We start from the raw sequence: 16,260 nt of genomic DNA on the forward strand, positions 1-16,260 counted from the left end.
AGCAGTCACCAACGTGACCTCAGCTGCTTTTTGCTTTGGGAAGAAACAGCCTTTCCAGCCCAAATTCAACAAAATCCTACAGGTTTGTTTTGAAATCCCCCAACTCGAGGCAACTCTGTGCGAAGCAGCCATCTCGGTAATCCCCCGAAACACTGGCTTTGGGGGTCAGAAGCCCTGTGTGTGAAATCTGGCTCTCTGGCTTTCTGTGTGAACTTGAGCAGCCCCCCCCCCCACCCTCAGCCCCCAGGCCTCCCTGAGGCTGTTCCGTAGTTTGTAAAATATGGGGGCGATTCGTAACTTTTGAATGGGGTGGTTGAGCACAAGTGAGGGTTGCTTTGACCTGCAGCTGAAGACTAGTTACAATTAAACACCTGGTGATGAAACACCTGGGCCAGGGCCAGGCACATTGTAGTTAGTAACTTGGAGCCAGAGAGACACGCATGCAAATCCCAGCTCAAAATCCCACGGATGTTTCTGCAATATTGGGCAAGTTACTTTCTCTCTCATCCGTAGTCATGGGGATAGCAAGCAACTCAGAGGGGCGTCCTACTGATTAGATGAGAGGCTTGCAAAGCATTTAACAGTTCCACAAATTTTCAAGACCAACAAGTAGAGTGGAGACCCACGTACCCTATGTCTAAATGCGTTGAGCAAACTGTTACATGAAATACCATTTTCTCCCCCTCCTCGATACACAGACCTTCATAACGCAGAAGTGCGCTGTCCGATAGGGCAACCGCTAACCACATGTGGCTATTTACATTTTACTTAAACTTAAGAACAATTACACATCCTCTTCCTCAGCTGCACAAGGCACATTTCAATGGCACACGTGTCTCGTGGCTACTGCCTCAGATAGACAGAGAATGTGTCATAGCCGCAGTGGACTCTTGCACAGTGCTGGTCTGGAAGGATGTGTGAATTTGGAATTCTAGGACTCCTTGAGTTCTGAGCCAGAATAGGGTGGCAGACAAGGGCCAGCCTCTGGGCCCGGGTTCTTTGTCCCTGTCCCCCTTTCTTCCCGCTGCACAGAAGCCCCAGCCAGCACGACCGAAGCCAAGAGCCAAATTCTGGCCACCTTGTGGGTCTGAGGCCTGTACACGAGGGGCACGGCCTGCCTTTAGGAAGACAGAGGCAGGTGCTGGAAGCAGTGTTGGGGCTTTTGGGGGAGGGAATTCACGGATCCCAGGTAGCTGGTTCGTGGCTGGGGAAGGGGAAGGCACCTGGCTGGGTGGGCACATGGCCCCTTGGCCCGAAGAACCCCCCACTCTGTGAAGGAGGGACACTGCCAGAGAAAGTCTGGATTAGGGCCCCCCAAATGCCCAGGCCAGAGCAGGGGCCCCTCTTGCCGGGGTCTAAAGCAAAAATGACATCTAACACAGGTCCTGGAAGATAATGAGCTCTCAATAAATGGCAGCTTTTGAGGTGGGGGAGCGGGGGGGGGGGTCTTTGTTTTCACATTTAGGATCAAGACAAAAACCCAAACTACTGAGCCAGGAGTGGAAGCCACCCCTTGTAGGTCCACAACGCCTCCTCCCACGGTGGCGGCTTATGCAAGGATAGCTGTCGGAAGGGAAGGCTAGTGCTCACGAACCCCCCTGGAGGCAGCCCCCCGGAGCCCCGCCGGACGCGCAGGGCGGCCACAGAGCTGTCTGTGCGCGCCCACGCCCCTCCCAGCCCGGCCCCGCTGGGACAACCCCTGCACCGCCCTACAAAAACAGGCACCGTGCCAAGGGGCCCACCTTCCTCTAACCCCAGCTGGCCCAAACGCAAGAGAATCTGGGGCAGCCGGGACATCCCAGACTTTTAAGTATACCTCACTCTTGCCCATTCTCTGTGGAGAGCACTTGCCACTTGGGAAATGTTCCCAATGTTAAAGAACAGACCCGCGTTCCTTTCAGAGACCCACTCCATTTCTCATCCGCACATCATGCGTTCATTGAGTTAAAAGTGGTTAAAAGCGTAACGAGGACCCTCCAAGGGCCAGGCCCTGTGACGTGCGTGGGACAATCAGCTGACAGGGAGGACGGGCTCTGGCTCTCAGAGCTTCACGGGTCCGGTGACTGAACAAGCTCCTTGCCGGGGACAAGGGTTCAGCAGGAGCTGCAAGTGCATTGGCACGTACGAGGTCCTCTGAGGGGAGCAATGACCCTGACACCTGTAGGGCCAACAGGAATTTGCCAGACGAGGTTGGTTCTCCCTGGTTGCAAATTGAAAGCCTCTGTGGGCTGAGACCACGCCCTCCCGCCCCCCCCCCCCCTTCCAGGTCCTCCACCTCCACCCAGAGGTTCTGCCTTCACTGGTCTACACCGGGGTCGCCCAGTGTGGTCTCAGAACCCCCAGGTGAGTCCAACCTGCAGCCAAGTCAGGAGCTGAGGCCTGATCCGAGTAGGACAGGGTTTCAGGCAGGGGGACAGCCATGAGCAATGGCCCCAGACTGAAGGGTGCCGGAGGCAGGTGATATCTCCTTCGGTCCGTCCTAATAAGCCTTTGGGTAGAACGGAATTGGAGCTGCCAGACCGGGACATGTCTGCCATGGGCATGTGCTCAACTTTCCGATTTCAATACGCAGGCAGGGCAACTTGAAAGTGAAGCAAGGAGCCTTTTTAAGGGACAATAAATAGCAATTAAAAAGCGTGGCAGAGCTACCCTTCCCAGGGCTCACTCTTCTTTGCTGGTTTCAAAGCAGTAGATGGTTCACACGGTGGCTTTTCAAAATCTACATGCTGAACTTCTTAGCTTGGTTCCAAGGAAGCAAATCATTTTTCAAGCACGATAAAAGGCTATAAAATCCTCGGTGTGTGGGCAGTGGGAGGGAGTGTTTCCTGTCCAGGTTTCATCCCCAGGCTGAGGTCGGCGTGAGGCAGGGCCGGGCCTCGGGATGTGCACCTGTGTGCTCTGTGACACCACCTCCCACCACTGCTTCCCGGAACCAGGACACCAAGACTGGCCCTGCTTGGCCCTGTGGGGCTGCCCAGAGTGGAGACGGCAGAGGCCAGGAGCCCATGTGACGACTTCGTGGAATGTGGCCACTCACTCAACAGCCCTGAACCCCGTGAGGAGAAAGTTCACTCCTTTTTCTCTTCCCGATCTTTCCGACCGGGTCAAGGAGAGTCTGAGTCAGGTGCCATTAGCTCTTTAACACCTAGTACTCTTAGGACTTTCTTCTCAACAAAGAGGTGAAGTCTTGGCAAGCCGCGGTTATCCGACCAGAGAGTAAGACCTCTGCTTTATTGCCACTGCTTCCCCCCGGCTTGTCTTCCGTTTGTAGTGAGCGATGCTCTCTTTCCAGTGACTAGCGACGGGTTACCTCTCAAGAGGGAGATGGTTAAAACAAAACACGATTTTTTAAGGGTTAAATTGAGGTGATAAAAAAGAAAATCAAGACAGAGATAAACCAATGACGGCAGATGGGGAAATGCCGACAAGACAGGAAAGAACCCCGACTCCGGGACCAGAGAAACCTGCGTGCACATGCAGGCCCCACTGACTGATTGGAGCCCGGCAGTGAGGTGGGAGGAGGCTCCCTGGGCCTTCTGTCGGAGTGTCTCCCATTTCCCAGGCCTGCAGAGGGGGACCCGTCTGGGCTCTTTCCAGGTGTTAGGCCTGTTGGGGAGAGCAGGAGAGTTGCACCTTTACCAGCTACGAGTATGCACGGAGAGACAGGCAGGTGCCAATCATGCCTCTGCCACTTGGGGCATGTTCCTGAACCTCTCTGGGCCTCGGTTTCTCCATCTGTAAAATGAGGCTAACATGAGGACCTCTCCCATAGGTTGTTTTGCTCATTAAGTGAGGCAAGGAAAATAAAACGCCTAGCAAAGTACCCGGCACATACAGTGCATTTAGTAATAGGAGCCACCAAAATCGAGGTGAATTGGATTTGCTTTCATTTAAATTAATTAAGTCGTGAAGTCACTGAGTTCTGGAGCCAGAAGTCTCTGTAGCCTCTGGGAGCATCACCCTAATTGAAGATAATGTCTGGCCTCGTGGTCATTTTTAATGCAAGACGCGGACGATTCAATAGCAGGGCATTAGGTGAGTGAATAGTGACGAATCCTGGCCTGGGACCGTCACACGAATATTTAAAATGATGTTGCAGAAGAATATTTAATGTCATGGGGAGATGTTTAGATACACGTGTAAGTGAAAACAGTCGCACACAAAACAGTATGCACATAATCCTCCGTGAAAAGGAAGGAAGGGCTGATACACGCTGCGAAAGAGACGGACCTCCGAAACACCGTGCGGAGGGAGGGCAGCCAGCCGCAGGGGACCACCTGGCGCATGGGTCCACGTACGTGACGTGTCTCCAACAGGCAGATCCTCAGAGAGAGGAAGGGGATTAGTGGTTACCTAGAGCTGGGGGAGGGGCGTGGGTTAAGGGGTGCAAGTTTCCTTTCCAGGGTCATGAAAATGTTTTAAAATCCATCGTCATGATGGTCACACAACTCTGTAAAGATACTAAAGGCGGGGCGCCTGGGTGGCGCAGTCGGTTAAGCGTCCGACTTCAGCCAGGTCACGATTTCGCGGTCCGTGAGTTCAAGCCCCGCGTCAGGCTCTGGGCTGATGGCTCAGAGCCTGGAGCCTGTTTCCGATTCTGTGTCTCCCTCTCTCTCTGCCCCTCCCCCGTTCATGCTCTGTCTCTCTCTGTCCCAAAAATAAATAAACGTTGAAAAAAAATTAAAAAAAAAAAAGATACTAAAGGCAACTGAATTGTACACTTTAAATGAGTGAAACGGGTGGATGCTATGTGAAATTCTATCTCAATAAGTCTATTGAGAATTCTGCGATCTCTAAAATTAAGCAATATATAAAATATACGTATATATTTCTAAATTTTAGAGAAGTCATACTACACAGAATTTTTAACTGCTTTATCGAGAGACATATTCATGTGCATGTGTGTTAGATCTACATATACACAGATACATCGACAGATGTACCAATATGTCTGTCTAGTGAGAGAGAGACTTTGGAGGAATACAAGTATATCTACAGTAGGTCTGTGGGTTTGTTTCCTTTTTATCTAATCTATATTTTAAGTTTTTTTTTTTTTTAACTTATTTTGAGGGCAGAGAGGGAAGGGGGGAGGGAGGGAGACAGCGAGCGCACACAGGCACAAGTTGGGGAGGGGCAGAGAGAGAGGGAGAGAGAGAGAAACCCAACCAGGTTCCAGACACTTAACCAACTGAACCACCCAAGTACCCCTCCCTAATCTGTATTTTCTAAGGCTTCTGCTATAAATATGTATCATTCTTGGAGAAACAATGAAAAGATGTCTTTAAGAACAGCTCACTTTGGATTTCAATGTCAATCAAGCCAACGCCAAAGTAACTGCCCACTTGGGCTCACGACGCCCCAGGAATGAAATGGGCGCCCGTCCTGCCCGTTACCTTGTCCACATCGAGGGGCACGGCGAACCTCCGGAGGGTGGGAATGGAGGTGAGCCTGGAGTTCTCCTCAAAGTCCTGGTTCAGGTTGGCCAAGTAGAAGAGCTGATAAAGGCTGCCGTCCTCGTAGGCGATGACGTCAAACACAAGGCAGCCGTCCTCTTCGTAGGCGTTGACGTGATGAAACACCACCATGGGGTCCGCGTAAAACTTGGTCGGCACGGGCTTCCCAGTCCTTTGGTCGACGATGTGAATGTAAGTCTGAAAGAAGACGCGCATCCAGGGGTCAGCCTTCCCTCTGCTGGCCTGGCGCTGTGGCATCGGGTACGGGACGGGATGCGGCCCTGCCCTCCACTAGCTCGTGACCCTGAAACGTCCCCTGTCCCAGAGCTCTGGCCACGCAGAAGCTGAGGACACGGGAGCTGCCTGCCGTTACACGTCTGTGATCACCTCCTTCAGATGGATCGGAGGGAAGCTTTGCCGCTGGAGCCTCTGCACCACCAGGAGGACTGCCTGGAGGAGCCCCCGAGGGTGCGCTGTCCCCTCCCCACCCCCTTCACTTGAGTGGGACTCCAGGTGGGTGGCAACGACCCAGCTCCCTGGCAACAAATGGCCAAGCTGGGGAGAACTGGCCAGTCCTCTAGCCCTCCCCGGGTTCCAGCCACAGCTGGATCCGCTGAAACCACACCAGCCCTTCGGGGGCCCCTGTCCCGACCTCCTGGTTTGCCAGCTTGTCGCAGCAACCTCCTTTATCCTGGGGGCTGCAGCGGGGAGAGACCGTTCTGGCGAAGGAGCCCCCACGGGTATCTGCACACACCTCCGGCTGTCATGAGGTGGTATCGCTCTGGGTGGTAATTAGCCATATCTGCAGCCCCACTTGCCTAATCCAAAGTAGGTGTGGGGGTTCTTCCTTCTGGCAGCTTTGGCCCAGACACCCTCCTTCCGAAAGGCAGGGCGGGACTGCTCCAAGCTGTTCCCTGGTCACCTCCTCCCAGCGTATCCACCTCTTTCTCTCCTTCCCCAGAATCTAGCTTTGAACATTAAGTGGGAGTGCAGAAGAGGAAAGCTTTGACAGCCTACGGGCGGGGGTTGGAATGGGCAGGTGACCACAGAGGTAATCATTTTAGCTCTTTTCTTCTCCATGACCCCAATTCCTGGGGTCAGGCACAGGAGCTTTTAAGAAAGCTCTCTTCTGAAAACATTTTTTTAATGTTTATTTGTTTTTGAGAGACAGAACGTGAGCAGGGGAGGGACAGAGAGAGAGGGAGACACAGAATCCAGAGCAGGCTCCAGGCTCTGAGCCGTCAGCACAGAGCCCGACGCGGGGCTCGAAGCCACGAACCACGAGATCATGACTTGAGCCGAAGTCGGATGCTTAACTGACTGAGCCCCCCAGGCGCCTCAGAAAGCTCTCTTCTAAACGCATTCTAAAACCCTTCCCGGGGCTTTCTGCCCTGCCTCTGGGGGCTCGGTCTTCCCACTGTGGGATTCTCTGAGGGCCACGGGATCTCCGGGGGCTGAAGAGAAAACCCAACTACCGCTAGCTTCCCTGCTGGCCCCCTTGGCCCACTGTTCATTCCAAAAATAGAGAGAGAGGGTCTGTGACATAGGAGACACTTTTTCAGTAAAAAGAGAATAAAAGCAAGTCCCTGCCTTCATGGAGCTTCTATTCCAGTGGGGGGGAAGGCCGGCAGTCAATGGTCAAGTAACGTGTCAAGGACAATGAGCACCACTGAGAAAAATGAAGCCGGGTAGGGGATGGAGAAAGCCTGGAGTGGGGTCTGTTACAGATTGGTTCATCACGGAAGGCCTCAGGAATCTGGACTCTGAGGAAGGAAGCGATCTGGGGAAGGATATTCCAGGTGGAAGGGACAGGGAATGCAAAGGCCCTGAGGCAGGAATGTGTTAGGCTGGTTTGAGATACAGAAGGACCAAGAGGGAGGCTGGGTGAGCAGGAAGCCAGTGGTTGGGATGTAGACATGTGAGGATTTGCAGGCTGGTCAGTGAAGTCTTGGATCTTATTCTGAGGAAGGTGGGAAGTCATTAGAAGGCTCTGAGCAGAGGAGGGACCTCACTCTCCTCGTGGAAAAGGACAGGTTTTAAAGAGGTGGCCAGCCGCAAGCAGGATGCATAGTTGCATACGTACATAAAGACGTCCATAACGGGCAGAAAGGGGAGAGGGATGTCAGAGCATTGTGGTGGTTCCCTCTGGAGAGGGCACTGGCCGTGAGCGGGGGGAGAAGGGACTTGATACGTTGCTTTCTATACTTGGGTATTGTTTGAATAGAGGACACTAAGAATTACTGGATATTTATCACAAGTAAAAGTTGACTTATTTCAACAGGAAGTAAGTACACACACATATCCATGCATAGATATATTCATACGCATACAAATGTACACACACATACAGACATCCATATATACAGGCCTGCATATACACAAGTGCAGACACACACGTGTGCACACATCCATGCTGTGAGCACGCAGGTGTGCCTGAATGGAAGCAGTTTCTGTTTACCACTGGTGGAACGCTCTATCATTACGATGTCTAAATCATCTCTGGCTCTGCTTCCCCGACCTTGTATAGTGGCTGCAGGATGCTGAAAGGGCCTCGTCCATGGACAGTGGAAGCTGCAAGGAGCCCCGACATGGGTCAGGACTGAGGAGTGGCCCTCGGCTGAGGGGGCCACCTGGCTGATGAGAGCCGGCTTGCCCAAGGCCACACACTCACCCAGGGACAGTCCACTCTACTGACTCAGTGACTTGGGACTTGGCTCTCTTGCCCTAACTCAAGACCACTCTGCAGGACCATCCAGCTTCAGAACTCTCTGGAAGCGTGGCTGATGCTTCCGGGGAGACTGCCCGGTAGCTCACTTCCTCCCTCCCTTGGAAACCCCCTGCATGCTAACCTCCATCTCAGCCTGCTTCCCGGGATACCCCACTCTGGCCATCCTGATGTGGCGGGCTCGGCCGACCCAGTGGGGGCTGGGGGTCTTGTCCAGGCCTTACCTTGTCCTCCCTGTGGAAAGCCAGGCAGGAAGCCCAGTTCACTCCCCGGATGTACGCAGTTGACATCTTGAGGATGTCCAGCTTGAAAGGCTGCTCGAGGAAAACGATGTAGTTCTCGGTGACTCCGAAGCTGTGGTAATAGCTCGGGGAGAGGAGCGAGCGGGAGGTGATGGAACCGAACACCTCTGTGTGCTTCAACGGGTTCTTCCCCTTCGCGTCCTCTAGAGAAAGGTAAGCCTGAGGAGCAGTGCGGGGCCTAGCTGCCCCCAGACAACGCCACGATCACCTGCAGCTGAGCCTTTCAAACTGACCTGGTCACTAAGAAGAGCCTTTGGGTAAGAGCCGACAAGTAAACTGATGAAGGGGTTGCTGTCTGACTGACGCAGGGGCTCTGGTCGGGGGTTAGGGCTTCTCGCCAAGGCCTACCCGCCTCTCCTGCTCTGTGAGACCCAGTGCTACAATCTGCAAACACTGAGCCACAGAGCTAGGCTTCTGGGCCAGGGCCCGCAGCGCAGCCTGGGGACTAAGCCCAGCCTCCAGCTGCTTCTAGCATCAAGGTTTCTTTGGAACACAGCCACACTCCCTTCTTTCACAGGGTCTGAGGCTGCTCTTGCTTTGGAACTGCAACGGCTTTGTTCAGTAGTTGTGACAGAGACCACACGGCTGCACAGCGTCAGGTATTTACTCTTGGACCCTCTACAGAAAAAGCTTGTCAGCCCCTAGCCTGGAACAATGCCTCTCGTGCACACGGATTATCCGCGATTGTGATAAAGTGTGGAGTTTGACCCAGTAGATGGGGCTGGGGCCTGAGGGTCTGTATTTCTATGAAGCGCCTGAGGGATAGGGCAGCTTCCCAGGCTTCAACTTTGCTTTTTTCCGGGGACCATTTCTTAGGGTTTCCATGAACTTCTTTCGGCACTGCCCATTCCCAAACACCTGGGAGACTAAGTACCCGTTGTGATGTGGGGCTGCTATATACCTTGTGATGATCCAAGCAGGCTGTAGGGTTCCCATTTTACAGATGGGAAACTGAGGTGCGATGGAATGGGCCCGTCATTATGGCCAAAGGCACAAGGTTAAGGCAAGAAGACCCGGCCCCCCGCTGAGCCTGGCTGCCTCCTCTGTTATTAGCGAGAACAACACTCCCAGAGTGAAGAGAGAGAACAGAATGCAATAATGGGGCAGCCCAAGCTCGAGCGAGCTCTTATTCTCCTGCAAGGGTGAGTCACCATGGGCCAAAAGGTCTCCCCACCCAGGCCTGGGGCTCATTTATAATGAGTTACCTGCAAGCGTCCCCACCTTTCTTGTGGCCACCTGTGCACACCATAAACAGCTGGCTGGTGGGAGGGGTGCTGTGGGGTTGTGGGGTGGTTCTTTTCTTCACAAAACAAACGGAGCACAAAGCAGACCAAAATGAAAAGTACCCTGGCCTGGGAGGCAGGAGGCGGGCGTGAATCCCAGGGAAGCCGCCGGCATGGAGCAGGCGATCAGAGAGGAGCTGCTGGCAAGATGTGGGGGCTCCTGTGAGCTGTGTGGTGGTGGGCATGTCACCTGATCCCCCTGGGCCTCATCGTCCTCCTCTGAAATAGAAAGTGTTAAACTCAAATGCCTAGACCTCCCCTAGGTCTGACGTTCTAGGATTCTGACTAGGCTCTATATTCCTCTATTGGCTTAATTCATGGGAGTTCCATTTAACAAGAATACACTCATTGTGCCTTCTGACCTTAGGGGCTCCCATCTGCCTGGAGCCTGGTAATTAGCTCAGGAGGTGCTACAGGACTATGACGGAGGGCACCAGCAGGGGTCACACATGGAAGCCACTTGCCCTAAACTACTAAGTTCTGCCCTGTCTCCTGAGTCCTGTACAGCCACCCTCGGGGGGCCTGGTTTCCTGGGTGTGGTTCCCAGGAGGGTCCTGGACAAAGAAGGGCCAGGAGCCTCCTCCCTCGGGAACATGCTATCACAATGGGCCTGGGCTTTGCTCCACATTCCTGGCCTTAAATGGAGAAGGTTCAGAAGGCCCAGAGAATGGGGTGGGGGTCTGAAAGGCTGACAGTCTGAAGCAGGGCTGAGCCCCCACAACAACACTGGGAGCCTGGCTTCAGGGGCTGGGATGAGAGTGGGCAGCACAGCTTTGGCATACAAAGTTTTGTGAGAAAACTAAAAGATATCAATGGAAGGAAGGATGGATGGATGGAAGGATGTTTGATGGGTGCGTGGATGGACAGACGGACAGTTGGATGATGACTGATAGGTGGATGGATGGATGGATGGATGGATGGATGGATAGGGAAATGGTGGGTGAATAATGGGTAAACTAACGAATCAATAAACTGGAGCCTAAAGAAAAACAGGTTAGAATAGTAAAGGAACTTACTTCTTCCAAAAGGAAGTCCAGCCACACCTCTTTTCTCCTTTAGGAAAAAAGACTCAAGGTCATCTGAATCACCCATGTACGAAAGTGTCAGATTGAGTCTCAGGTCATCAACAAAAATCAGAACTCTTTGGAAGGAGCCACCCTTGACATCTGTGTTTCATCATATCCCCAGAATGACCTACCTGGTACTGTGGCAGGGATCTTAAAGATCACATATTTTGTCTTCCCCTTGTCCATGATGGATGTGCCCATATTAAGAACATTTCCAGCCGCATCATAATGAGGATGCGATGTTGCCAGATTTACCGTCACGTAATTGCGATAATCCACCTGCAAAATGACAAACACCTGGTTTTAAAAAGGAGGTGGGGAGGGTGAGATGATGAAAAGCTGGCCGCTTCTAGATTCGGAGTGATGATGGCTACGTTTGCATACCTCCTGGTCTGAAGGTAAGGCGACTTCACCTTTCAAGAGGATGTTTACTCTTGAAACCTGATATGACCTCAGGGGGAGCCTCCTACAGCAGGGAGGCTGCAGGGGACTTGGTGAGCTGTTTGCTCTTCCCTGCCCCCTGGGTGTCCTCAGCATGGAGGCAGATTGCCTGGCCGCAGAGTGATGACCTAGGCAGAGAGGCAGCCTTAGCGCTAATCTTAGCCGCTGCTCTGTGTCTTTCTGGTTACGTCATTTAAATTCTCCCCTTCTGCATGCCACAGAGGCATAAATCTCCAGGCCTCTCTCCTAGGATTATTCTGGGAACAGAGAGTTATAAAAACACTTGGTCGAAGTGAAACTCAACTAACGAGCTCCATAATGACCCCCCACTCCCAACAGGGCACAGCCATAGAATAATGTGTGGCCGGGGGAACAAGTGTCCTCCTTTCCTCTCCAAGAATAGCACAACCTCTGGCCGGAAGTCAACCAATACTTCATGCTCTCTTAGCATTTCCTCTCTGAGGCTTTGTGGAGAGCATACGTTGGTTGGACCTATGCTGCCCGGCTTCAAAGGTGCTGGCCATAACTTTGCAGCTAAGAAAAGCACTCCCTTTACCAGATCGTTAAAATGTACTGAGGAGACAATGAGGCTTTGGCCAGCCAGCTGGAGAAGAAAGTGGGTCTATTGATTTTCGTGAAAATGTTGACTTGATTCTGCCCAGGAAAGACATCTGCTTGGGGATTTATTTCCATCCCCTTGCTCTCTGCCTAAGGCCTCCCTCTTCAGGCCAACGCCAGGTAGGGCTGCTAGAGTCTGGGCACTCTGGTGCCATCATTCATTCCAACTCCCATTAAACTTCCCACTCAGTGCCAAGACGGTGGACAGTGTTATGGGCTGAATTGTGTCTTCCAAAAAGATCTATGTACCAAGGGTTAGGGCTTCAACATATTTGGAAACAGGGCCTTTGTAGATGTCATCAAGTTAAAATGAGGTCATTCTGGATGGAGGTGGGCCCTAATCCAATGATTTGTATCTCTAGAAGAGATTGGAGTGATGCATCTACAAGCCAAGGAGCACTGAGGATTCCTGGCAGCCACCAGCAGCTGGAAGAGGCATGCCAGAATCTTCCCCTAGAGCCTTCAGAGAGAGAGAGAGAGAGAGAGAGAGAGAGAGAGAGAGAGAGAGAGAGAATGGCTCCACGGACACCCGGATTTCAGACTTCCAGCCTCCAGAACTGTGAGAGGATAGATTTCTGTTGTTTTAATCCACCTAGTTCGTGGTACTTTGTTTTGGTAACCCTGTGAATAAACAAGATGAACCCATAGAGTCCCAGCCCTAAGGGAGCTTAGAATCTAGTGCTAAGTGTTGTGCTGGGGAATCTCAAGATCCAATGGCTTTAGAGGAGGGCATGCTCCTGTGAGTTCCTGCAGGTCACATGACCCCACTCAGGTCCCTTTCACAGACCAGGAACTGATGCTGGTTATACATTCACTGGTACCTTCTCCAGGGTTTCCAGAGTCTGTGGGTTGATTTTCCTGATGTAATTGGTCTCTGTGGTCGCATAGAAGTCTTCTCCACACTTCATGATGTTTATCAGGCAGTTGTCTGTGAAATCAGGGATGGTATGGGACAAGTAGGAAAAAGCTCTGTGGAAGAAAGCAGATCAATAGTAAATCGCTGGCTGTGTCTACCCAGCTGGAAAGTTCTGCATAAGATAGCTTTAGTTTCCCTACCATTTAAAATGCTCTACTTCAGGGTCTCAAAGACTTGAGGAGTCTGGAGGACTTGGGTATCATGTTGCCCAAAGATACCACCACATTGAGTTAGCTAAGACATGAGTCATCTGGGGAAAAGATGGCCACCAAATGAACCCTCCTGGGCTCTCAAAAATCCATTGGTCTCCCACACCACAGATACCAAGAGCTGGTAGGTTGTTCTGAAGTGTTTTAAGAAGCTCTACAGAAATCGTATGTACCCATCCATAATGGCTCCCAAAGACTAGAAAAACAGCTAATTTCTTGCTTTTGGCAGGAACGAGAACCCTCTGAATTTGTCCAGGAAATTAGTTTTCTTTTATTTTCTTTAAAGGAAAGCAAACAAATTGTGAGATTAAAAACTCATCATTAGTTTGATCAGAAGATCCGGGACCCGTGTATTGGTTAGTGCTCCCCCTACTGGCAAGCAGTGAAGCAGCAAAGATGTCTCACAGATGCTGGTTTTGCATTCATTTCCTCCCCCTCCCCTGTTCTTGCCTGGTTCCTCCCCACACCTGCAAACCTGAGGTCAGTGCTTGCTGTGTGCCAGCCCCAGCACTGGATCCTGGAACTGGAAAGATGAGGTCAGTTCCGGAAAAGGAGAAGCAATCTTCTGTCTCTGGGCCAGCGTACTAACACATTTCCTAACTCTCCTAGATCTGAAGAGTATCAGGAAGGAGATACAGACAGCAGGTCTGATTCCCTGGCCAACAATCTAGTTGTCAAGTGTGTGACACATTCAGAGTCATCAGAGCTCAGATGATTTGTTTTTTTTTTTTTTTAATTTTTTTTCAACGTTTTTTATTTATTTTTGGGACAGAGAGAGACAGAGCATGAACGGGGGGAGGGGCAGAGAGAGAGGGAGACACAGAATCGGAAACAGGCTCCAGGCTCCGAGCCATCAGCCCAGAGCCCGACGCGGGGCTCGAACTCACGGACCGCGAGATCGTGACCTGGCTGAAGTCGGACGCTTAACCGACTGCGCCACCCAGGCGCCCCAGAGCTCAGATGATTTGAAATGTAGTCAACAACAACAACAAACTCTTCCGTATCTCTTTCTCCCATTTGCCCACTTCCCTCCTCAAAGACCCTACGAGTTTCTCTGGACACATATAAGTACAAATAAATCTACATTTCTTCCTGCTTTTTTTGCACACTACACCACATATTATACGCTCTTTCTATACCTCATTCCGCCCCACACTCACCACTCAACAATGTATCTTGGAAATTTTTCCATTGAGTACATAGAGAGCATCCTTATTCTTTTTTTTACTTCTGCCTGGTATTTTCTTGTATATTTTCACTTTTATTTAACTACCCTTCTGTTGATGAACATTTGGGGTTATTTTCAGTTCCTCATCACAACAAATGACGCAACCGTGAATAATATTGCACGTTTGTCATTCCAGATGTGAGCAAGATTATCTCTAGATTGAAGAGAACACACGTTTGTGATTTTGAGAGAGAATTCAAAATTGCTCTCCTACCAGCCATATGGAAAAAATACCTAATCATCTGTCAGATGCTCACTGCCCCTCTTGCTCTCAGTGATCAAGAATTGCATAGTATAGACGGTCAAAGCCCGGTCAGGTGGTTTTCATGCACCCTAAAGATGACTCTCAGGGAAGTGAACGCTGGTTGTTTTGACCACCAAGGATGTCAAAAAGCATGACCAGATTCAAAATGGACAGTTACTTAGAAAATATGTTTTTGCAGGGGTCTGGATGGGCCATCGTTCCAAACTCTGACACCACAATCCTGTTGGCCTTGGTGTTGGCATTGTAGGTATCACTTCTCAGGTATTTGCTCCTGTAATAGACTTCACCTGAAAAAAAAAAAAAAAAAAAAGATGCAGAATCATCCCAGGCTGACACTTTTACAGAGTTTTAAGGTCAATTTCAGCCATTCTAGAGGTATTATGGGGGGAGGGGGTACAGGGGAAGTGAGTTCAGTAAAGCAGTTCCTTTTAACGTGTGGATATAAGAGCATTTGCAGCAAGCTCTCACTTGAGACTCACATTTTCTCACTTGAGACTCACAACTGTATGTCAGGGTAAGTATCCCGATGAGCTCCATTTTACATGGCAGGGAACAGGAACATTCCCTTGCCCGGCCAAATGTCACCTAACCAAGAGGTGCTGACCTGGCCCATTGACCATCTCTTCTACCATGCTGGTTTCCCTCCAGGGAGGTCCAGATTTGGAGGAATGGTTCAGAAGGCCTCATACTTGGGGTCTGGGTTTCCCCAGGGTCTGGTTCAGCCCTGAAAGCCTTTCGTTGGTCATTTTAGCCCCTGGAGTAATATTTGATGCCTATTACAACCAGAGGGTGACCTAGGGCCCAATTCTGTGTAGCAGGTCAGTACGTGTGTGGATGTCTAATTCATGCAGTTACTGGAGAAAATCTAAGTCACTACATAAAATCAGGGACTCTTGGGGACCCTTGGTGGCTCAGTTGGTTTAGCGTCCGACTTCAGCTCAGATCATGATCACATGGTTTGTGAGTTCGAGCCCCGCATTGGGCTCTGTGCTGACAGCTTGAAGCCTGGAACCTGCTTTGGATTCTGTGTCTCCCTCTCTCTCTGCCCCTAACCCACTCTCATTCTGTCTCTCTCTCAAAAATAAAAACATTAAAAAAAATTTTTTTTAAAGCAGGGACTCTTGACCAGTTCATCAAGAGCAACTGAAAATGTACTGGATGGTTCTAGACCTGTATTAGGTTCCTATGGCTATTGTAACAAATTACCACAAACTTAGTGGCTTAAAACAACACAAATTTGCTATCTTACCATTTTGGAAGATATAGGCTGAAATGGGTCTTAAGGGCTAAAAAGCAAGGGGTCAGCAGAGAATCCTTTTCTTGCTTTTCTAGCTTCTAGAAGTTGCCTGCATTGCTTGGCTTGTGGTCACATCACTCTACCCTCTGACCCTTCTCTTTCCCTTGTGATTACACCCAGCCTACCGGGATAAACTCCCCAACTCAAGGTCCTTAACTTAGTCACATCTGCAAAGACCCTTTTACTTTGCAGGCTGACCTGTAACATATTCACAGGTCCCTTCCGGGAGACAAAGGGGAGCAGGGGTGGAGGAGAAAAGAGGAGAGAGCTGAGGAAGCCCACCTGGGAGTGGATGGATCAGGAAAGTCTTCCTGGAGGAGGGAAGCACTCGAGAGAGCACTTGGAAGATGAATAAAATTGTTTGCCCACGATAGACTGGGGAGGTGCAAGTAGGAGAGGGAGTAAGGCATTTCCATTCACTCTTCCTGGAAAGTGTGAAAGCACAGGCCTGGTGGT

At 50.9% G+C, this 16,260-nt stretch overlaps 1 protein-coding gene across 1 annotated transcript in view; it reads right to left on the reverse strand.

Annotated features, from left to right (window-relative positions):
• Positions 1 to 16,260, reverse strand: part of BCO1 (beta-carotene oxygenase 1) — a 41,173-nt gene that overhangs the window by 10,356 nt on the left and 14,557 nt on the right. The window contains 5 exon segments of the mRNA XM_030299507.1: positions 5,394 to 5,651; positions 8,403 to 8,623; positions 10,962 to 11,109; positions 12,711 to 12,858; positions 14,665 to 14,794. Of these exon segments, the coding sequence (XP_030155367.1) occupies positions 5,394 to 5,651; positions 8,403 to 8,623; positions 10,962 to 11,109; positions 12,711 to 12,858; positions 14,665 to 14,794 (905 nt within the window).

Source organism: Lynx canadensis, chromosome E2 (assembly GCF_007474595.2).
Source record: "Lynx canadensis isolate LIC74 chromosome E2, mLynCan4.pri.v2, whole genome shotgun sequence".
Taxonomy (NCBI): Eukaryota; Metazoa; Chordata; class Mammalia; order Carnivora; family Felidae; genus Lynx; species Lynx canadensis.